This window comes from Lepisosteus oculatus, chromosome 1 (genome assembly GCF_040954835.1).
Source record: "Lepisosteus oculatus isolate fLepOcu1 chromosome 1, fLepOcu1.hap2, whole genome shotgun sequence".
NCBI lineage: Eukaryota > Metazoa > Chordata > Actinopteri > Semionotiformes > Lepisosteidae > Lepisosteus > Lepisosteus oculatus.
Window position 1 is genome coordinate 21,741,579 of NC_090696.1, and position 22,713 is coordinate 21,764,291.

The 22,713-nt window shown below is 53.7% G+C and overlaps 1 protein-coding gene across 6 annotated transcripts; it reads left to right on the top strand.

Moving 5' to 3' along the window:
* Positions 1 to 926: 926 nt before the first annotated feature.
* On the top strand, positions 927 to 21,334 carry ikzf4 (IKAROS family zinc finger 4). Of its 6 annotated transcripts, XM_069187481.1 has the most exons (10): positions 1,073 to 4,586; positions 4,991 to 5,177; positions 5,464 to 5,518; positions 7,817 to 7,921; positions 9,771 to 10,058; positions 10,746 to 10,913; positions 12,178 to 12,321; positions 13,971 to 14,354; positions 14,760 to 15,586; positions 18,927 to 21,334. In XM_069187481.1, the coding sequence occupies exons 3-10, from the start codon at positions 5,479 to 5,481 to the stop codon at positions 18,993 to 18,995; spliced, it is 2,025 nt and encodes a 674-aa protein (XP_069043582.1). In that variant the 5' UTR covers positions 1,073 to 4,586; positions 4,991 to 5,177; positions 5,464 to 5,478; the 3' UTR covers positions 18,996 to 21,334. The 6 variants fall into 6 exon arrangements, with proteins under 6 accessions (XP_069043577.1, XP_069043570.1, XP_069043597.1 ...); XM_069187476.1 differs by lacking the exons at positions 1,073 to 4,586; positions 4,991 to 5,177 and adding an exon at positions 927 to 1,008; XM_069187469.1 differs by lacking the exons at positions 1,073 to 4,586; positions 4,991 to 5,177 and adding an exon at positions 931 to 1,049.
* The last annotated feature ends 1,379 nt before the right edge of the window (positions 21,335 to 22,713 follow it).

Genomic DNA, 22,713 nt, shown 5'->3' on the forward strand with positions numbered 1-22,713 from the left:
GGGAAAACTGGCCCTGGAGTGGGAGTGTCTGTTTCTGTGTGTGTCCTGTGATGGACTGGCGTCCTGCCCAGAGTGTACCCTGCCTTGCACATGTTGTTTGCTGGGATAGGCTCTGGCTCCCCCGTGACGCTGATTTGGATATAGAGGTGCAAAACTGAAAGGATAGATGGATATTCTGGTTAAATCACCCGTATTACAAAGAAAGCACATCACAAAACATACCTTCTGTGCCAGCTGAAAAAATGTGGTGTCTCTCAGCCAGTTCTCATACAGTTCTACAGCGCTGTTATTGAGCGCATTCTGACTGCTTCTGTAACTGTCAATGCTTCTGCCTGCTCGGAAGGCAAACATCAGACATGACAAACATGCTCTTCAGAGGCGAACATTGGCTGTCATCTGCCCTGTATTGGAGATTTGCACAATTCCAGAGCAAATTAAGGGCCAGGAAAGATTGCTGATGACCCCTCCTACCCTGGTTACCACATATTTCATAATCTCCTCTCAAGAAAACGCTCAAGGTCTATTAAAAACAGAACCACCCAGTATTTGAACAGCTTATTTTTGCTTCCCCTGATTTCCTACTTATATGTGCACTGTCTTAATGATGTTTGTGTATGGTTTATGTAGAATGTTTTTCTAGCACCAAGTACACAAGAGTAAGTTCCTTGCACATACTTGGAGAATAATGGGGATTGTCATCTGATCTGAACTGGTGCCTCTATGCTCTGTGTTTGTGTTTACTGTTTGATGCAGTGGTGTATCATCTGGGATGAAGTCTCGACCCCACTTTATTGGACTCATTGGACCCTTACCATAATGTAATCGCCTTTGGGTAATGAGTTTTTTTAATTTAGATTCTCGATGTGCTCGGTGTTCCCTCGATCGACTCGCTCCGCGCTCGATGGCTCGTGCCTGTATCCCGGTGTCGGACCGGAAGTTGTTCGGGATTCCAGGTAAAAGCTACCGGAGATGCTGCCGTCGCCAGAGAAAACAAGCGGAAAGGCTGAGGTATAAATCCAAGTATCGGGGCCGATCGCCTGTCGCGACAGGTAAAGCAGTCGACAGGGGCTCAGGAAGAGGGAGCGAGGTGTGGGAGGAGGGGACAGTGGGGTTCCCAGGGCTGTCATCACAGGGCTGTCGCATCGGTCGGGGCGGTGGGTGCCATAGCAACGGCGCATAAGAAACATTATTTGTCTTCAGACAGACCTCGAGAATTGGTGCCCCGACACTGTCGGCCAGCCACAGATATGATAGCGGCCCCCCGAGATCGCTTGTAGTACTTTGTCGGTTGTGTGTCTGGCTGGCGGGGTGTAGGGGCTCCTCCGGGCGCCTGGCTGTGTCTGAAGTGTGCTGTCGCCGGGCGCTGGGCAGACTGCTCGCCCGGGCTGCAGGAGCTGAGCCGGACAGCTCGACCGGTGTGCGGTCTGCAGTGTGCTGGTGTCTGGGGATCAAATGGTGTCTGGTCTCAGCGGAGCCTTTTTTTTTTGGCGTTGTGTTCAAGGTAGCAAGTTGGCTCGTTGAATTCCGAGACGGGTCAGGATGAATAAATTAGCGATTAGGGATAGCTGCTGAGGGTCTGGTTCCGAGTGTCAGGAGGCGCGGTTCAGCCGGTCAGTGGCGTTCAGACTGGCGGTGCTGGAGAGCGCTCCGTGAGCCCTGTTAATTTCTGTTTGAATGACGTAAAATACCCTCCTCCCACTCCACACACACACACACTTTCGCAGAGTTCTTGGAGAATGAGGTCCGTACAGGGGTCATGGCGTGACAGTGCCTGTCAGGGGAGCAGGTCAGTCCTCGGGTCACTGTGTGTGTGTGGAACCGTCCGTGGGCGAGACAGTCGATCTGTGCGTCACTTTGCGAGTTGAGTGTCAGTGTGGAGATAGTCATTGTGTCACCTGGCGAATCAGTCCTTGTGCATATCTCTTGGAAAGATTATAAAATGACAGTTATTGGTCACTGATGGAGTGATATGTCTCCCAAGCACGACTCCAGTGTTTATAGGATCTTTGGATAATGTACAAGATGTAGGATTTACCCCCTCTATTACCACATCCCGTGCAGCGCCCCAGAATATGACTAGGACAGGGGGAACACCAGGCAGAGAGAGGACTCTGATCAGTGTGGGTTTTGTGTCTGGAGATGACATAGTTTTGCCACTGGTGTGAAGAGCAGGTGTCTCGCTGCTGAGCTCCTCACGGGGGGTGCAGAAGCTGTGAAGTGTACATGACGGTGGGTTGGAAATGAATTCACCGGCGAGCTGTGTGTGCGAGTGGCTGTGGTTTTTCGGTTGAATTTTCCACGCTGGCGGCTGTAAGGGCTGGATTGCAGTGCTCCTTGCTGTGAGTCTCAGGGCTTTTTAAAGAGAATTTTTACAGAGTTTCCATGAGCTAGCAGAGCTGTCTGAATGGAGACTGACTCATTAGAGGGACAGGAGTTTCCCTGATTGGATTAATCACTGTCTCTCTTCCTGCTCTACCTCTTTTTCTATCTCTTTATGTAACATACACCTGTGTTTCTCTTTATTATTGTTCACACCAGTCTCTCATGTCTTGACTTTTACATGCCTGTCTCCCCCTCTCCCCCTCTCTGTGATCGCCTGTCTCCCCCTCTCCCCCTCGCTGTGATCGCCTGTCTCCCCCTCTCCCCCTCGCTGTGATCGCCTGTCTCCCCCTCTCCCCCTCGCTGTGATCGCCTGTCTCCCACTCTCCCCCTCGCTGTGATCGTCTGTCCCCCCCCCTCCCTCTCGCTGTGCTCCCCTGTCTCCCTCTGTCCCTCTCGCTGTGTGCACCTGTCTCTCCCTCTGTCCCTCTCTCTGTGATCGCCTGTCTCTCCCTCTGTCCCTCTCTCTGTGATCGCCTGTCTCTCCCTCTGTCCCTCTCGCTGTGATCGCCTCTCTCTCCCTCTGTCCCTCTCGCTGTGATCGCCTCTCTCTCCCTCTGTCCCTCTCTCTGTGATCGCCTGTCTCTCCCTCTGTCCCTCTCTCTGTGATCGCCTCTCTCTCCCTCTGTCCCTCTCTCTGTGATCGCCTCTCTCTCCCTCTGTCCCTCTCTCTGTGATCGCCTCTCTCTCCCTCTGTCCCTCTCTCTGTGATCGCCTCTCTCCCTCTGTCCCTCTCTCTGTGATCACCTCTCTCTCCCTCTGTCCCTCTCTCTGTGATCACCTCTCTCTCCCTCTGTCCCTCTCGCTGTGATCGCCTGTCTCTCTCTCCCTCTCACTGTGTGCGCTTGTCTCTCTGTCCCTCTCGCTGTGTGCGCCTGTCTCTCCCTCTGTCCCTCTCGCTGTGTGCGCCTGTCTCTCTCTCTGTCCCTCTCGCTGTGTGCGCCTGTCTCTCTCTCTGTCCCTCTCGCTGTGTTCGCCTGTCTCTCTCTCTGTCCCTCTCGCTGTGTGCGCCTGTCTCTCCATCTGTCCCTCTAGCTGTGTGCGCCTGTCTCCCTCTCCTCTTGCAGTGCTTGCCTGTCTCTCTCTCTGTCCCTCTCACTGTGCTTGCCTGTCAATTCAATTCAATTCAAGGTGCTTTATAAGCAGGACCGATGGGTACAGTGTTGCCAAAGCAAGAAAAAATAATAAAATTAACACGAAACAAAACAAAAATAAAAGTAAAATAAAATCTATAGACATTTACAACAAAGACATATAATAAAATATTTACATATACTATAAACATATTGAGCATTGTTGGGAGACAGGCTCACTGTTCCTCAGGCTGTGACAGGAGGTCACATACTGGGCTGCCGGTTCAACTGACTTCCCTCCTCCCTCTCCCAGTAGGATTGGGACCCGTTGTGATTCTGGCAGGTGTGGGCCTGTCTCCCTGTCTCCCTCTTGCTGTGATCGCCTGTCTCTCTCTCTCTGTCCCTCTCTCTGTGATCGCCTGTCTCTCTCTCTGTCCCTCTCTCTGTGATCGCCTGTCTCTCTCTCTCTGTCCCTCTCTCTGTGATCGCCTGTCTCTCTCAATCTCCCTCTCTCTGTGATCGCCTGTCTCTCTCTCTCTGTCCCTCTCTCTGTGATCGCCTGTCTCTCTCAATCTCCCTCTCTCTGTGATCGCCTGTCTCTCTCTCTCTGTCCCTCTCTCTGTGATCGCCTGTCTCTCTCAATCTCCCTCTCTCTGTGTGCGCCTGTCTCTCTCTCTCTCCCTCTCGCTGTGTGCGCCTGTCTCTCTCTCTCTCCCTCTCGCTGTGTGCGCCTGTCTCTCTCTCTCTCCCTCTTGCTGTGTGCGCCTGTCTCTCTCCTGCAGTGGAAACAGCTTCTCACTCACTCTTTCTCTGGGCCTTTTGCACTCTTCCTCCTCCTCCTCCTCCTCTATCTGTCCTACTTTACTCATTTGCCCTCCCATCTCTGTTTTTTACTCAGCCTCTCTCTGTCCTGCCCTCAGCTCGAGGTATTTCTCACCCACTCACACCTGTTGTGTCGTTTCCTGGGTGTGCGTTAGAGGAGGGTGGGAGTGCGGAGGGGGGTAGGCAGCAGGGCACTAGCCCTATAAGTGCGGGCGCAGAGGTGATGTGAGAGTCCTGGGGATCGGAGCCCTCTCGGAGAGTGAAGATTCTGTCCTGCCGTCACAGGCTCGCCCGCGGTCCGTGATTGACCAGGTCAGTACTCAGGCTGTGAACAGTGTTACTGCTTGTCTTGGGACGCTTTCATTCTGTGTTTCGCTGTGGAATCTTGGAACCTTTTGGGGGGTACAGGGACCAGTTAGTTTGTGGCTGGGACAGCTCCCTTCCCTTGTAAGCGCCGGGGATGTGAGGGGGTACAGTTAGGCCAGAGAGTGGGGATATCCCGTACGGTGACGGTTTGGAACTCTGCAAAAACAAAGCAAGAGCATTGAATCTCCAAATCCAGCCGCGGGTTTCTGGGAAACCTGGGAAATCTGGATGTGCCTGCCTCCTGTTGATTTAAAACCAGGAGGACAGCGTGACGGGCACCGCGGACAGGGGCGCTGGTCTGGCGCTGGTACACACGGTCGGTGTGGTTGACTCGCGTCCTCGCTGGACAGGTTTGCACCCGGGGCCAGATCTGCTCCGTGGTGTTCAGGACCAGTGGGTCAGCTAGCCCAGTCCCCCCAGGGGACGTCCAGCCTAGGTGGGGGCTCAGGCAGATCTTGGCTCAGGACCACCGAGAGGGATTCCGTCTGGAGCACAGCTGGGCTTCATCTCTCCCAGCGAGCTCTGCGTCTCGTGTCGGTACGTTTGGAGCTATACAGGCATGACGATGTGAAGGGCTTGACATTTGTTTTCAGCTTTTTAGGCACTTTTTTTCATTTCTGACCATCCACGTGGCACATCAGAATCACCAACTCGAATCGACAAATTTAGCTAAAGCTTGGCCGCCAGACGCCGGCTCTGCAGTGTGTGCGGCGAGTTCGGTCAGGCCGCGCGGAGCGAGCCCCGGTCTGTGTCCGAGGAGGGGGAGAGGGGAGCGCAGTGTGGGACCCCCTCCCTGTCTCTGACGCTGTGTCTCTGTCCCCAGCCCGCCTGAGTGAGGATGGAGTCTGAGGACTGTAACGGCCGATCCTATGTGTCAGGTAAACCCTCTCGTTCTCCGGCTCCCTCTCTCTCTCTCCCATCTCTTCCTTTCTCTCTCACTCTTTCCTCTCACTGTATTATGCACAGCATCATTCCTGGGAGACGGGCTCACTCGCGTTCAAATTCAAAGAGCTTTAGTGGTCTGACCGACAAATTAGTGTTGCCAAAGCAGATACAAGCAACACCACATCTACAGACATTTCATATGACATACGAGACATAAACCCTTATTGAGAGACAGGCGCGCTGTCTGTGAGATTTGTGTGGTGGTGTGATTTGTGTTGTTCATGTTATGCCGTCCAGGGGTTGGTGGGTGCCAGTGAGCTTCAGGACCCACTGGGTGATGGGACTCTCCTTTGGCTTTACTCCGTGGCTCAGTAGGGCCTTTTTGCAGTTATTTTATTGATCTCTTCTGTATGTTGATTAGCAATTGATATTGGCCTGATTCATCCGGGCTGCATCCATCCATAGTTTGGTGTTTTTCTGTGCACGTGGAGGATATTTTTACAGAACTCTGTGTGCACGGCTTCTATGGAGTGTTTGTGCCATGTAGTGTCGATACTCCGGGATGAGCTGATCTTCAGAACAAAACATGGCTAATTGTGTGTTCCAGTGTGTTGTTAAGTGTGACGTGGCACCTGTTTCCCTGAGATCAGTTCAATTCAAGATGCTTTATTGGCGTGACCAGTGAATAAATCAGTGTTGCCAAAGCCAGACAAATACAATTAACATGAAATCTACAGACTTTTACAATATAGCCGCATCACAATAACTTTTCATACAAAAATATGGAGCATTATTGAGAGACAGGATCACTGTTCCTTAGGCTGTGACAGGCTGCCAGTTTAACTGAGTTCCCTCCTCCCTCTCTCAGGAGGATTGGGAGCTGTTCTGATTCTGGCAGATGTGGGATTTCTGGGGAAGAAGATCTCTCTGTCTTCTGGATGACCATGTCTCTGGTCTTGTCCAGATAGGCTGTCAGTGCCCAGGTGTGACAGTACTGCTCCAGCAGTGCCAGGCTCTGTTGCAGCCCCTGTTCTGGGTCCAGATGGGCTGTGAGTGCCCAGGTGTGACAGTACTGCTCCAGCAGTGACAGGCTCTGCTGCAGCCCCTGTTATGCAGGTGACAGTGTAGAGCAGGAGGTTTATCTCTATGTCATGTAGTATGTGAACAGGTGTCACTGTGCACTTGTTTTTTGATTGAATTACATTTTAGCCTCCATGTCTGCAGCACTTTGTATAACTTTGTATAGCAATCCTTAATTCCAAATAGAGTCTAGTGCTTTTCTTAAATAAAACAGGCAAATATTTTTCTTTTTTGGTGGTCATTTTGTTTATAAACATTGCTAAGGCAATAAGAAGCACCAGTACATTTACAAACATTTACAACAGTAATACAGTATTTTTATTTGGTTGTCTCACTGTGTTTTCCTCAGGCCATTTCAGGAGATCACATACTGGGCTGCAGCTCTGTTGGGGAGTAGGAATTATTCTGCCAGGAGCAGGAATTCTGAGATTAGATTTGTTATTTTAGAGAATAATGTTTCTCTAATCCCAGAGTATTTGTCACAGTGCAGCAGAAAGTGCATCTCTGTCTCTGCTTCACCCTGCTGGAAGTAGGAGCACAGCCTGTCCTCTCTGGACAGCCAGGTCTGTCTGTGTCCAGTTTCTATGTCCAGGCTGCGGTCACTGAGCCTGTCCTCTCTGGGCAGCCAGGTCTGTCTGTGTCCAGTTTCTATGTCCATGCTGTGGTCACTGAGTCTGTCCTCTCTGGGCAGCCAGGTCTGTCTGTGTCCAGTTTCTATGTCCATGCTGTGGTCACTGAGTCTGTCCTCTCTGGGCAGCCAGGTCTGTCTGTGTCCAGTTTCTATGTCCAGGCTGTGGTCACTGAGTCTGTCCTCTCTGGGAAGCCAGGTCTGTCTGTGTCCAGTTTCTATGGTCAGGCTGTGGCCACTGAGCCTGTCCTCTCTGGGCAGCCAGGTCTGTCTGTGTCCAGTTTCTGTGTCCAACAGTAATGTTGTTCTGTTCACTACCAGTTTTCATGGTGTTTCCTGTAATCGGGTGCATGGGAGCTCTGATGTCTGTGTGCAGTGACAAACTGTGTCCTCACAAAGGGAAATGAGGAAATGTGGGCATTGTGTGTGTTTTCAAGCCCGCTGTCGAGTGTGAGTGTGTGTTCACAGGGCTCTAGCAATGTGTGTGTTGTAGACTGTGCGCTCACAGGGCTATAGCAGTGTGTGTATGTGTAGCACTGTGTTGTAGGGTGTGTGTATTCACAGGGCTCTTGCTGTGTTCCAGGCAGTGGAGACTCGTCGCTGGAGAGGGAGTTCACGGGGAGTCTTGGAGGGCCGACTGTTAGCACCCCCAACAGCCAGCACTCCTCCCCCAGCCGCTCACTGAGCGGTGAGTACACACTGGCCTGCTGTTACACACCACTGCACACCCACAGTCTGTCTCACACTGTCACGTTATAGCACCCTGACTGTTATACACTACACCCACACACTGTCACCCTGTAGCACCCTGAATGTTATACACTACACCCACACTCTCTCTCACACTGTCACGCTGTAGCACCCTGACTGTTATACACTACACCCACACACTGTCACACTGTAGCACCCTGACTGTTATACACTACACCCACACACTGTCACACTGTAGCACCCTGACTGTTATACACTACACCCACACACTGTCACACTGTAGCACCCTGACAGTTCTACACTACACCCACACACTGTCACACTGTAGCACCCTGACTGTTATACACTACACCCACACACTGTCACCCTGTAGCACCCTGACTGTTATACACTACACCCACACTCTCTCTCACACTGTCACGCTGTAGCACCCTGACTGTTATACACTACACCCACACACTGTCACACTGTAGCACCCTGACAGTTCTACACTACATCCACACACTGTTACACTGTAGCACCCTGACTGTTATACACTACATCCACACACTGTTACACTGTAGCACCCTGACTGTTATACACTACACCCACAGTCTGTCTCACACTGTCACACTGTAGCACCCTGACTGTTATACACTACACCCACACACTATCACACTGTAGCACCCTGACTGTTATACACTACACCCACACACTGTCACACTGTAGCACCCTGACTGTTATACACTACACCCACAGTCTGTCTCACACTGTCACACTGTAGCACCCTGACTGTTATACACTACACCCACACACTATCACACTGTAGCACCCTGACTGTTATACACTACACCCACACACTATCACACTGTAGCACCCTGACTGTTATACACTACACCCACACACTGTCACACTGTAGCACCCTGACTGTTATACACTACACCCACAGTCTGTCTCACACTGTAGCACCCTGACTGTTATACACTACACCCACAGTCTGTCTCACACTGTCACGCTGTAGCACCCTGACTTTTATACACTAAACCAACACTGTCTCACATTGTCACACTGTAGCACCCTGACAATTACATACAGACATATTGTCACACACTGACACACTGGAACACACCGACATTACACATTGGTGCACTGTTAAACACTGTTACTGACACACAATTGCACACTTCTCATCTCACTCACTGAATATTTCACACTGTTAACACACAGACTATTAGACTGTTGCACTATAGCACACTATTTTAATAATGGTAGATTGTTGGACAATATTACATAATAACCATTATGCATTGACTGTATAACACACACTTTTATACTCTAGAGGACTGTTCCACACTGGGTGTTACACTCTGATGCACTCTTGCACAGCGACTTTTTCACACTGGTGGCCCATTACACCATATTAGACTCTGAAGCACTATTACGTGCTATTGCACTCCGACATGCACAAGAAACACTCTGTCACTTTCACTGTATACTCTGTTCACTGTTACCTACTACTATAGCCTAAATATCTGCACAGATACTGACAGGGACACGACGCAGTCACTGTTACTTTCATAGTGCAACACACTGATGCCTGGACTGATGTACACTGTTACTGACGCACACATTGACATGTTGACATGGTGCTACACACTTACTCACACATTGACATCCCTGGCATTGCCACACACACTGCTACACTCACGGACACAAACTGGCACACACTCTCGGATGGCCTGCCTATAGTGCTGTACAGTACCACTGCATTGCCAGCCTGCCTCCTGATTAGCAGGAAGATTAAAAAATCTCTCTCTCTCCCTCTCTTTCTCTCTCCGTGGCTCCAGCGAACTCCATCAAGGTGGAGCTGTACAGCGATGAGGAAGTGGGGCGGCTGCGGGCTGGAGAGGACAGGGGCGGCGACCGGGAGGAGGCAGGGGCGGACAGGCTGGAGGAGGGCGGGGGCGGTGGAGGGGGCAGTGGCGGGGGTGGGGGCAGCTACTGTGATCTGGCCAGCCCCGAGCCCGTCTCCCCAGGGGGCATCCGACTACCCAACGGCAAACTGAAGTGCGATGTCTGTGGGATGATCTGCATCGGCCCCAACGTCCTGATGGTGCACAAGCGCAGCCACACGGGTGAGAGGTGGGAGTGGGGTGTAGAGATGGGGCAGAGGGGGAGGGTGGGGCGCAGAGACAGGGTGTATGTGGCGGGGGCAGGGGGGTAGGGTGGGGCGTAGAGACAGGGCGTATGTGGCGGGGGCAGGGGGGTAGGGTGGGGCGTAGAGACAGTGCTTATGGGACAAAGGGGTAGCTTGGGGCGTATGGGGATGGAGGGGCACGGTGGAGGGTGGCAGAGGGGTAGGGTGGGGCGTAGAGACAGGGCGTATGGGACAGAGGGGTAGGGTGGGGTGTATAGGGATGGAGGGGCACGGTGGAGGGGGCAGAGGGGTAGGGTGGGGCGTAGAGACAGGGCGTATGGGACAGAGGGGTAGGGTGGGGTCTATGGGGATGGAGGGGCACGGTGGAGGGGGCAGAGGGGTAGGGTGGGCCACAGAAACAGGGTGGAGGGGGCAGAGGGGGTAGGGTGGGCCACAGAAACAGGGTGGAGGGGGCAGAGGGGTAGGGTGGGACACCAAGACAGGGCGGAGGGGGGCAGAGGGGTGGAAAGGCATGACAGAGGGCCAAGGGCGTGGGATGGGGATGGATCAGGGGGTGGAGGGGTGTGGCCGCAGTGGGGGCGAGGTGGATGGGCAGAGCAGCGAGTAACCTCGTCTGTTGTAGGAGAGTGTGCGTCAGTGTGTATCTGTGTGTGCGCGTTGCCAGGTGAGAGGCCGTTCCAGTGTAACCAGTGTGGCGCCTCCTTCACCCAGAAAGGGAACCTATTGAGACACATCAAGCTGCACTCCGGGGAGAAGCCTTTCAAGTGCCCCTTCTGCAGCTACGCCTGCCGCCGCAGAGACGCGCTTACCGGACACCTCCGCACCCACGCTGGTGAGAGGGGTGGATCAGAGGAGAGGGGCAGGACAGAGGGCTAGTGAGGGAGGGAGGGATGGAGAGAATGAGGGTGGTGGAGGAGAGAGGGCTGTTTGCAGCCAATGGGAGCAAGGCAAGATAGCGAGCCAGAGACAGGTCTGTGGCTAGGAGGGGCTGTGTCAAGAGTACAGTACATGGAGTACAGAACACACCGCACGCTACACAATGACATTTAAAAAGGCAGAATAACAGGAAATCCTGTTGATGTTTTGAAGTCATGAAGATGTCTTCATTAGACATTAATATACATGTGTGAGACGTTCGCGCTGGTTTACGGAGGGAGGGCTGGCCGTTCTGCCGTGCAGCGGAGTTCCGAAGAATCTGGTTTTTCTGAAATGGCGTTTTCCGGTTATGAAATCACCGCGTTTTCCTCTCCTTTTTTGGCGTGTTTTTCCCCGCTGCGCGGTACTGATGAATGTCGGGGCGCAGTGCGTGGGCCCAGGGCTGATGGCCGTGCGTCACAGATGAATGAACGTGGCAGAGTTTTCGGGAAATCGCTGTGTCACGCTGTGAGCGGAGGTGACCGTTTTCTTTGAATTCCATCATTTTACAAAAGTGTGGTGCAGAACTGGAAATCCCTGCTAATGGGGAAGCCACGCATTCAGTTTTGCAAGCCTTTCTTGAGCCAGACTCTTGGGATTATGGGCAGTCCTGGTCCTGGGGGGGTCAGTATGTCTGCAGGGTGTCCAGTCCTGGTCCTGGGGGGGTCAGTGTGTCTGCAGGGTGTCCAGTCCTGGTCCTGGGGGGGGGTCAGTGTGTCTGCGGGGTGTCCAGTCCTGGTCCTGGGGGGGGGTCAGTGTGTCTGTAGGGTGTCCAGTCCCGGTCCTGCACTGCAGGGTCAGGTTCCCAGAGATCAGGATTCATGTTTTGGGGATTTTTTTGATTCAGGCGTTTGTCTTTCCTTCTTGGAAGAGAGGTCTAGTCTCACCCCTTGGCTCAGTGCAGCACGAACAAGAAGCTCAGACCTCTGGTGTCCAACACGTGTCCCCTGGAGCACCCAGTGGACACCTCCCACCTGAGCTGCCAGACTTGTAAAGGACTGGAATCTTGTGGTGCTGTCGAGTCTCAGGCTGTTATTCTTTTAAGAATAGTTTGTGCAACCTTGGGCTGAGTTAAGGGTATCAGACTTCTCCCAGACAGGGAAGAGGGCATGTCTGCTGTTCAGTCAACTCTACCCCACCATCTTCTCACACTCCATCCCCCTTTGTCCCTCTCTCTCCAGTGTCCTCTCCCACAGTGGGGAAGCCCTTTAAGTGCAGTTACTGTGGTCGGAGCTACAAGCAGCAGAGCACACTGGAAGAGCACAGGGAGCGCTGCCACAGCTACCTGCAGAGCCTGGAGACGCACCCAGCACAGAGCGGCCAGGGTAACACACTGACACACCAACCCTTCCTGCACAGAGCGGCCAGGGTAACACACTGACACACCAACCCTTCCTGCACAGAGCGTCCAGGGTAACACACTGACACAACACACTCCCTGCACAGAGCGTCCAGGGTAACACACTGACACACCAACCCTTCCTGCACAGAGCGGCCAGGGTAACACACTGACACAACACACTCCCTGCACAGAGCGTCCAGGGTAACACACTGACACAACACACCCCCTGCACAGAGCGTCCAGGGTAACACACTGACACAACACACCCCCTGCACAGAGCGGCCAGGGTAACACACTGACACAACACACCCCCTGCACAGAGCGGCCAGGGTAACACACTGACACAACACACCCCCTGCACAGAGCAGTCAGGGTAACACACTGACCAACACACTCCCTGCACAGAGCGGCCAGGGTAACACACTGACACAACACACCCCCTGCACAGAGCGTCCAGGGTAACACACTGACACAACACACCCCCTGCACAGAGCGGCCAGGGTAACACACTGACACACCAACCCTTCCTGCACAGAGCGGCCAGGGTAACACACTGACACAACACACCCCCTGCACAGAGCGTCCAGGGTAACACACTGACACAACACACTCCCTGCACAGAGCGTCCAGGGTAACACACTGACACAACACACCCCCTGCACAGAGCGGCCAGGGTAACACACTGACACAACACACCCCCTGCACAGAGCGGCCAGGGTAACACACTGACACAACACACCCCCTGCACAGAGCTGCTAGGGTAACACACTGACACAACACACCCCCTGCACAGAGCGGCCAGGGTAACACACTGACACAACACAACCCCTGCACAGAGCGGCCGGGGTAACACACTGACACAACACAACCCCTGCACAGAGCGGCCGGGGTAACACACTGACGCAACACACCCCCTGCACAGAGCGGCCGGGGTAACACACTGACGCAACACACCCCCTGCACAGAGCGGCCGGGGTAACACACTGACGCAACACACCCCCTGCACAGAGCGGCCGGGGTAACACACTGACACAACACACCCCCTGCACAGAGCGGCCGGGGTAACACACTGACACAACACACCCCCTGCACAGAGCGTCCGGGGTAACACACTGACACACCAACCCTTCCTGCACAGAGCGGCCAGGGTAACACACTGACACACCAACCCTTCCTGCACAGAGCGGCCAGGGTAACACACTGACACAACACACTCCCTGCACAGAGCGTCCAGGGTAACACACTGACACACCAACCCTTCCTGCACAGAGCGTCCAGGGTAACACACTGACACACCAACCCTTCCTGCACAGAGCGGCCAGGGTAACACACTGACACAACACACCCCCTGCACAGAGCGGCCAGGGTAACACACTGACACAACACACCCCCTGCACAGAGCGGCCGGGGTAACACACTGACACAACACACCCTCTTCACAAAGCGGCCAGGGTAACACACTGACACAACACACCCCCTGCACAGAGCGGCCAGGGTAACACACTGACACAACACACCCTCTTCACAGAGCGGCCAGGGTAACACACTGACAAAACACACCCCCTGCACTATGACCTGTGAGTGCACAGCTGCCAGCGTGCGCGCACTGACCGGTGTGTCTGCGCCGTGCAGGGGAGGAGTTGCGGGACCTGGAGCTGATGCCGGACTCTCTCCTGCACCCCTCCACCGAGCGGCTGACCTTCATTGACCGCCTGACCAACAGCATCGCCAAGCGCAAGAGGTCGACGCCACAGAAATTTGTGGGTGAGATGTGCTTTCCCTCTCTTCTGCCCTCTCCCTCCCTCCATCCGCTGTCTCCTCCATTTAAGCTCCAGTGTGGAAACCCACACGAACACAGAGGGCACATACAAACTCCACGCAGAATTGAACCCAGGGCCCCAGAGCTGCAAGGCAGCAGTGCTAACCACGGCACCCACCCGCAGCCCAGCGTCCTGCAGCTAGAATGCACAATGGAAGAGGCACACGATGCTGGAGTACACGGGGTACTGAAGCGAGGCACGTTGAAATATTTTAGTAAGCCCTCTTTTAGAGTACTGAGTGCAGTTGTAGTCTCCACGTTACAGAAAATATACCACTGCTCTGGAATCTATCCAGAGAAGAGCAACCAGATACATTTTGGGGAATTAGGGGCATGCCCTTCTTCCTTTTGTGAAAGCATATTTAACACCCAGAAGAGGAGGTACTTCCTTAACCAAAGGGTGGCGGGTGTGTGGAACAAGCTACCCAGTCATGGTGTTGAAGCCGATACTTTGGATTCTTCCAAGAGACAGCAGGAGATCCTGAGTGATCAACTTTTTTTTTTAACCAATTAGCTATCAATTGATCAGTTAGCTGCGGGCTACGAAACGGGCTGGTCAGATCTCAGGAGGAAGGTGATGAGGGTCTGTCTGTGCTCCGCAGGAGAGAAGCACATGCGGCTCAGCGTCTCCGACGTGCCCTTTGACCTCAATGCCAGCTTCGAGAAGGAGGGGGACCTGCTGGGCTCGCAGCACGTGGGGACGGACCCTGCTGGCTTCGTGGGGGGAGGAGGGGGATACCTGGGGGTGGGGGGCCAGGAGCCCCTGAGACCTCTGCGGCTGCCCCCCCCCCACCCCACCTGCCTGTCGGAGCTGACCCCCGTCATCAGCTCCGTCTACACCCAGCTGGCGCCGCTCGGGCCGCGCCTGGACTGCACGGGCAGCGTGGCGCTGGCGCCGGCGGGGCGGGAGGCCGGCGAGGGGCACGAAGACCTGCCCCTGGCCCGCAGCCACGGGGCGTCGCCTAGCAACGGCTGCCACGACTCCACGGACACGGAGAGCACGCCGGAGGAGCAGTACCCCACCACGACGGCCGCCGCCATCGCCAACAGCGTGGGCGGCCACCAGCCGCCGCTGCCCGCGCTCCTGCGCGCCCGGCCCGACAGGCACAGCCCCAGCCACGCCAAAGAGAGGGAGCGAGAGAGCGAGAGGGAGAGGGAGGAGGGCGCCGCGCTCCCCCAGGCCCCGGCCCACGCCTCCGGCCCCGGCAGCCCCCCGGCGCGGGAGGCGGTGCGCGTGGTGGACGCCGAGGGCCGGCCGGTGCGCTGCTTCCGCTGCGAGCACTGCCGCATCCTCTTCCTGGACCACGTCATGTTCACCATCCACATGGGCTGCCACGGCTTCCGGCAGCCCTTCGAGTGCAACATCTGCGGCCACCGCAGCCAGGACCGCTACGAGTTCTCCTCCCACATCGTCCGCGGCGAGCACAAGGTGGGCTGAGTGGGACGGGGCTGGTGGGCGGGGCAGGCGGGTGGGGGCGGGGCTGATGGGCGGGGTAGGTGGGTGGGGCTGGGCTGGTGGGCGGGGCTCCAGGCAGTTTTTGGAAAAGGCTGAAGAGGGGGCCTCAACTTCTTTTCTCGAAGGCCACAAGCAGGTCCTGCGCATGAGGTCTTAATTACTTAACTGAATGTGTTAATTGCTTATTCCAACCAATTAACCCATTTCCCCAGGTCTTAAGCTGTTGATAGACCCCCCCCGTGCTGTGTGGCCTGTCACACTGGAGTTGGGGGACCCCTGGTTTTCGAGCAGGGATCGGGGGGGGCGCCTGGACTGGGTCTGGGTTAGGTCTGCACCAGGGGACACAACCTGACCATGCCAGCGGTTCGTTCTGATTTTCTCCTTGAAGAAGACACAGGCGGTGCAGACTTGGCAAGTTCAGTGCAGCTCTGGCATTGATTTGAGAAGAAAGGACTTGTGTGGTATTGTGCCATCAACATTTCCCTCTTATCTCAGTTTCTGATCCCTGGGGGTCTGAGTGATTCTTCAGCTGTATGAGCTGAGGTTTGATCAGGACAGAGGGATTAGTTCACTGGGGGAGCAAATTAGTCACAAGCATGGTTGTGACTGCAGAGGGTGCAGCACTAGTATTCCTCCCCATGTGGCTTCAGTCAGCTGAGAGATCTCTTGACTGGAACTGGAAGAGGGAAACCTGCTGCAACCCAGGCAGGGACACAGGAATGCTGAGCCCTGTGAGCTCCCTGCTTGATTGGCTGCTTTGTTGTTAAACCACACTGCCAGACGTGGCTGTAAAATGACATCACAGCTGGTCATGTGAAGCAGCATGGCAGACCTGGAATTAGGCACAGGGGTCAGTCTGGAGGACGTGCTGTCTGGTGTAGGATTCAGGGGTCAGTCTGCAGGACGTGCCGTCTGGTGTAGGATTCAGGGGTCAGTCTGGAGGACGTGCTGTCTGGTGTAGGATTCAGTGGTCAGTCTGGAGGACGTACTGTCCTGTGTAGGATTCAGGGGTCATTCTGGAGGACGTGCTGTCCGGTGTAGGATTCAGGGGTCAGTCTGGAGGACTTGCCGTCTGGTGTAGGATTCAGGTGTCAGTCTGCAGGACGTGCTGTCTGGTGTAGGATTCAGGGGTCAGTCTGGAGGACGTACTGTCCTGTGTAGGATTCAGGGGTCAGTCTGGAGGACGTGCTGTCCGGTGTAGGATTCAGGGGTCAGTCTGGAGGACGTACTGTCCTGTGTAGGATTCAGGGGTCAGTCTGGAGGACGTGCTGTCTGGTGTGGGACTCGGGTCAGTCTGCAGGACTTGCTGTCCGGTATAGGATTCAGGGGTCAGTCTGCAGGACGTGCTGTCCTGTGTAGGATTCAGGGGTCAGTCTGGAGGACGTACTGTCCTGTGTAGGATTCAGGGGTCAGTCTGGAGGACGTGCTGTCCAGTTTAGGATTAAGGGATCAGTCTGCAGGACGTGCCGTCTGGTGTGGGATTCAGGGGTCAGTCTGGAGGACGTGCTGTCCTGTGTAGGATTCAGGGGTCAGTCTGGAGGACGTGCTGTCCTGTGTAGGATTCAGGGGTCAGTCTGGAGGACGTGCTGTCCTGTGTAGGATTCAGGGGTCAGTCTGCAGGACGTGCCGTCTGGTGTGGGATTCAGGGGTCAGTCTGGAGGACGTACTGTCCTGTGTAGGATTCAGGGGTCAGTCTGGAGGACGTACTGTCCTGTGTAGGATTCAGGGGTCAGTCTGGAGGACGTACTGTCCTGTGTAGGATTCAGGGGTCAGTCTGCAGGACATACTGTTCTGTGTAGGATTCAGGGGTCAGTCTGCAGGACGTGCTGTTCAGTGGTTTTTGGGTCATCACTATGACTAAAGCCAAGATGACCCCGTCCCAGTAGGGGTTCTCTCTGTACCTGCAGCTTTACTGATGTTCCCCCTAGGAGCCTCCTCCCTGTAAGCTGAGTCTGTGATCCGTCTGCCCCTCTCTGTGAAGCACGCACACACAGGCGATCGCATGTGCACGTGCACATATGGGCACACGCATGCGCACAAAACACATTTATACAAACACAAATGTATACTGTGACTCGCAATCCCACACACACAGCAGCTCCAGGAAAAATCGCTTCCAAACAGCTCAACACCTGTGTGCTGGCACCGTCGCCATGGACCGCAAGCTGATGACCAGCTGTGATATCATTGTACAACCACCTCTGCCAGTATGGAAGAGCAGCAAAGTGCAGGAGAGGAGCACCAGCAGCACTGTCAAATCAGATTGTATTGAAACGGCAAGAAAATACACTTCAGGTGACAGGTGACAAGCAGGCCTGTGGCTTTATTCGTCAGTAGTCCAGTAGTGCAGGCCGGAGCAGGAGTACAGCAGTCCAGACCCTGATCAGTAATGCAGGCCGAGTTCAGAAATACAGTAGCTGAGACCCCTATAAGTGCGGGCACCCATGAGGTATCCAGCAGTGCGGGCCCCGATCTCGAGTCCAGCAGTGCGGGCCCATCTCTAGATATTTTCAAAGGAGAAGGAAGGGTTGAGGCTTTTTACTTTTGGGGGTGCCTCTGTACCATGCGTGCGTTTTGGGAGAAAGGGAGGGTCATGAGCTGTGTTGGTATTTCTCACCTTCTTGTTGCACTGACTTCTGAAAAACAAGGGGAGGAATCTGGCCCAGACAGGAAAAGGAAACCCAGGTGCACGCAGTTCCCCCGTTCCCCTCTGACCCACCTTCTCCCTTGTTCTGACCGTGGGGTGTCGTCTCCTGGCCTCAGAGCTCCACCTGAGAAGTAGCGCCATACTGTTTCCAGTAATGGGATTGTGTCTGTGAAAGCATCCTTGTTTTGGTTAGTGTTCTTTTTCATTGACACCTCAGCAAACCTCGGTTCCAAGCCCCCCCCCCAGTCTCAGTCTCTGGGGATCGACAGGATAAGAGTGGCGCAGCTCTTAAACTGGGAATAAAGACGCTTCTTTTATTTTAAGATTCCAGGTCAGAGGTCACCCTCCCTTGCCTGCTGCCATTTTGTTTTCCGTTTTTTTTCTACCCGTAAGATTTCTGCTTGGGGTTATCTGCAAAATTTGACCACGTGTTGGATGGGGCATGAAATGAGATAACTTAAAATTATTGGCAGGAAGTGTTGCAGGGAGGAAGCTTTTCACTGACGCGCCACAATTAGGTTACATCCCCAAGCAAATCCTCCAGTACTTTACTTGTCCAGATGCCCAGCTGTGCCACTCTCCCTGCCACACGAATGCCCCCAGAGAGGAAGAGCTGGAGACGGGCTTGCTGTACTGATATTCTGACCGAAACCCGTGGTGAAACAGGAATGTGTCCTTTGCTGGTGCAGGCCTAACAGAGGAATAGGAGTGAAGAAGCAGGAGAGTACTGGATGACAACAGATGACCAAAAACTCCATGCAGCCTTCCCTTGCAGTTTTATTTAATTAAAAAACTTTTTTTATTTAATTATGAACCGGACGAAAGGGTGACGTGTAGTTCCTACTTTTTAAGAATTGCTATCGGTAGCGTTTTAATACGGAGTCAAGTGGTGAGGGGGGCGACAGAGTCACTGACGGTATCGAGGTCGTGTTGTTGGTACCCTGGTGTACGCGAGAGAGCGTGTGGGGGTGTTTCTGATTCTGGGTGGGATGGCCAGGAGGTGGAAAACCCCCTTTTGGCTTTTGTCCAAATCAGAAGGAGGGTATGTGGTGTGGGGTTGGGCTACAATGTGTTCGGACGGTTTAAAGCTCAATTTCCGTGTCTGCTTCAATTACAATGAAGATGGCAATGCCCTATGGTGAACGGAGATCTGGAGTGACGCGTCGCAGGAGCCTGGACTAAGAGTGTTCGTTTGTGTACTGGGGGCGCAGGGTTAAGGGGATATTGGGGCTCAGCTTTCATTTTAGCAGTGGGCACCCCTTTACACCCTGCCCCCCCAGTCCTCACCCTGGACTCCACTTTTCAGCGGAATTTTATACAAATGCAAAAACCCTTAAAGACACAGAAGGGGGAAATGTGGGCTGAAATCATGGGGGAAGCTGACTTTTAACTCCAGCTTTTCATATTTTGTAAAAACTGAAATACTCTTTACCTCAGAATTTTGTATATATATATTACATGTATGTTTGGATACCAACAGTATACAGAGTGAACAAGCTTATTTTGTGGGTCCCTGAGGCCATGCCCTCCCAGCAGTGGGTGACCAGACGGCTGTGTGTTCTCCCAGACGGGACAGTTTGATCAGAGTGACATTAAGCTGCGTCTTAGGCCATTCCACCTGTGTGAACTGCTCACTACTCCTGTTCCAGTGACCACCGATCGGTGTTGCAGGAGAGTCAGACTGCCAATTCAGTTTCATACTCCATTTCTTCCTCAGATGTCACCTTGTTATGCCTGCAGCAAACGAAACCAAAATGCACAAATAACGTCCAGTGAAAGTGGACTGGATGACCTTTTTCTTTACTGCTGCTTGATTGCAGGGTAATTAAGCCACAGAGTTCTTGACTGAGCAGAGGTGCAGCAGCTTCTTTGTAAAGGGGATGTTGACACCAGGGTCCCAGTGAACCCAGAGCCATGTGGTCCCCCTAGTGCAGGCCTGCTGTCACTGCAGGCGGCGGGGGGATGAAGCTCCCTGCTCACTGCCTCTTGCCTTGCCATGAAGTTTGAGGAAGACCCAAACAGCGACAGAAGCGCTTCTGAAAGTGCCCTTTTCTGTGATGCAGCAGTTTCTGCCCCCCCGGCCTGCCTGTCCTGGGTAGGCGGCCTGAGTCTGGGGGCTGCTCGCTGTTCTCTCTGGGCCCCCAGCCTCCCCCCACCCCCCTCTTTTCTCAAGCTACTGAACCAAAACCTCCAAACTGAATCTTGGCCTGGAAGTGCACTCCTGTCCCAAAGGCTCAACCCAGAAACTGCCTCACGTTCAGAGCCAGTTCTGGCTTTCTGTGTGAAGGGGTTGGGGTGGGTTTATAGAGAGAAATATTTATTTTTGTCTTGGGGTCTGGGATTTTGAAGAGAGGATTGGGAGTCAACTGTAAGATCCCCCCCAACCCTTGTTTGTTTTTGTTTTTTTAAAACAAAGTTTTAAAGTCAGACTAAAGAAATAAAGAGACATTTATTGTATAAAGGAGTTTCTTTCCACTGTGTCAGAGCGATCATGTCCCCTGGGAGTTGGAACCCAGTGCTGTCTGAGATCCCAAGATCCTTTATTTGAAGGATTATTTTTAGTCATTTTTCAGATTTAACCCAATTTAGAGACGCTGAAGAATCTGCAGGAGTCTGGTCTCACAGAGTGGGACATTGGGGTATACACACCTATTGAGACAAACACTGGCAGGCACACACACACACACAAACAGGCACACTGACACAGACTGGCGCACACACACACACACACACACACACACACACACACACACTGACACAGACTGGCGCACACACACACACACAAAAACAGGCACACTGACACACACACACAAACAGGCACACTGACACAGACTGGCGCACACACACACACAAACAGACACACTGACACAGACTGGCGCACACACACACACAAACAGGCACACTGACACACACACACTGACACACACACAAACAGGCACACTGACACAGACTGGCGCACACACACAAACAGGCACACTGACACACACACACACAAACAGGCACACTGACACAGACTGGCGCACACACAAAAACAGGCACACTGACACAGACTGGCGCACACACACACACAAACAGGCACACTGACACACACACACACACTGACACACACACACAAACAGGCACACTGACACAGACTGGCGCACACACACACACAAACAGGCACACTGATACAGACTGGCGCACACACACACACAAACAGACACACTGACAGACTGGCGCACACACACACACACACACAAACAGGCACACTGACACACACACAAACAGGCACACTGACACAGACTGGCGCACACACACACAAACAGGCACACTGACACAGACTGGCGCACACACACACACACAAACAGACACCCTGACACAGACTGGCGCACACACAAACAGGCACACTGACAGACTGGCGCTCGCGCACGCACACACACACACACACACACACACACACAAACAGACACACTGACACAGACTGGCACACACACACACAAACAGGCACACTGACAGACTGGCGCACACACACACACACACACACACACAAACAGGCACACTGACACACACACAAACAGGCACACTGACACAGACTGGCGCACACACACACAAACAGGCACACTGACACAGACTGGCGCACACACACACACACAAACAGACACACTGACACAGACTGGCGCACACACAAACAGGCACACTGACAGACTGGCGCTCGCGCACGCACACACACACACACACACACACACAACAGACACACTGACACAGACTGGCACACACACACACAAACAGGCACACTGACACAGACTGGCACACACACACACAAACAGGCACACTGACACAGACTGGCACACACACACACACAAACAGGCACACTGACACAGACTGGCACACACACACACACAAACAGGCACACAGGCACACAGGCACACTGACACAGACTGGCACACACACACACACAAACACAAACACACACAAACACAAACAAACAGGCACACTGACACAGACTGGCACACACACACAATCAGTGAGACAAACAGACAGACTGACACAGACTGGCACAAACCCAAACAGGCCACTGAGGAGACAGGATCCCGAGACTTTTCCGTTCTCAGCTGGGTTTTGAACACTGGCGCTGGAGAGGTCCAGGCTTCCTCCCATTCTGGCTCCCAGTTGCTTGAGTCAGCCACCTCGAACCCTGGCCCTGCAAAGCTCTGGCGCGGCAGGCTCAATCGGTGTCATTGGATCTTCTGCATCATAAAACTTGCAGTCAGTTAAGTAGGTGATTAAATCCAGAAGCTCAGAAATCTTCAGCCCCAAAGATCCGTGTTCCTGCATCCGAACAAATCACTCACTCAGCTGAGCGGTGACTGACACGAGTGTGCGATCCTGAGAGACTGGGAGTTAGGGTGATCTGCAAGACCACCGGGATCAGGGCACTCCGGGACCAGGCTGGAGCACCCAGCTTCATTTGACC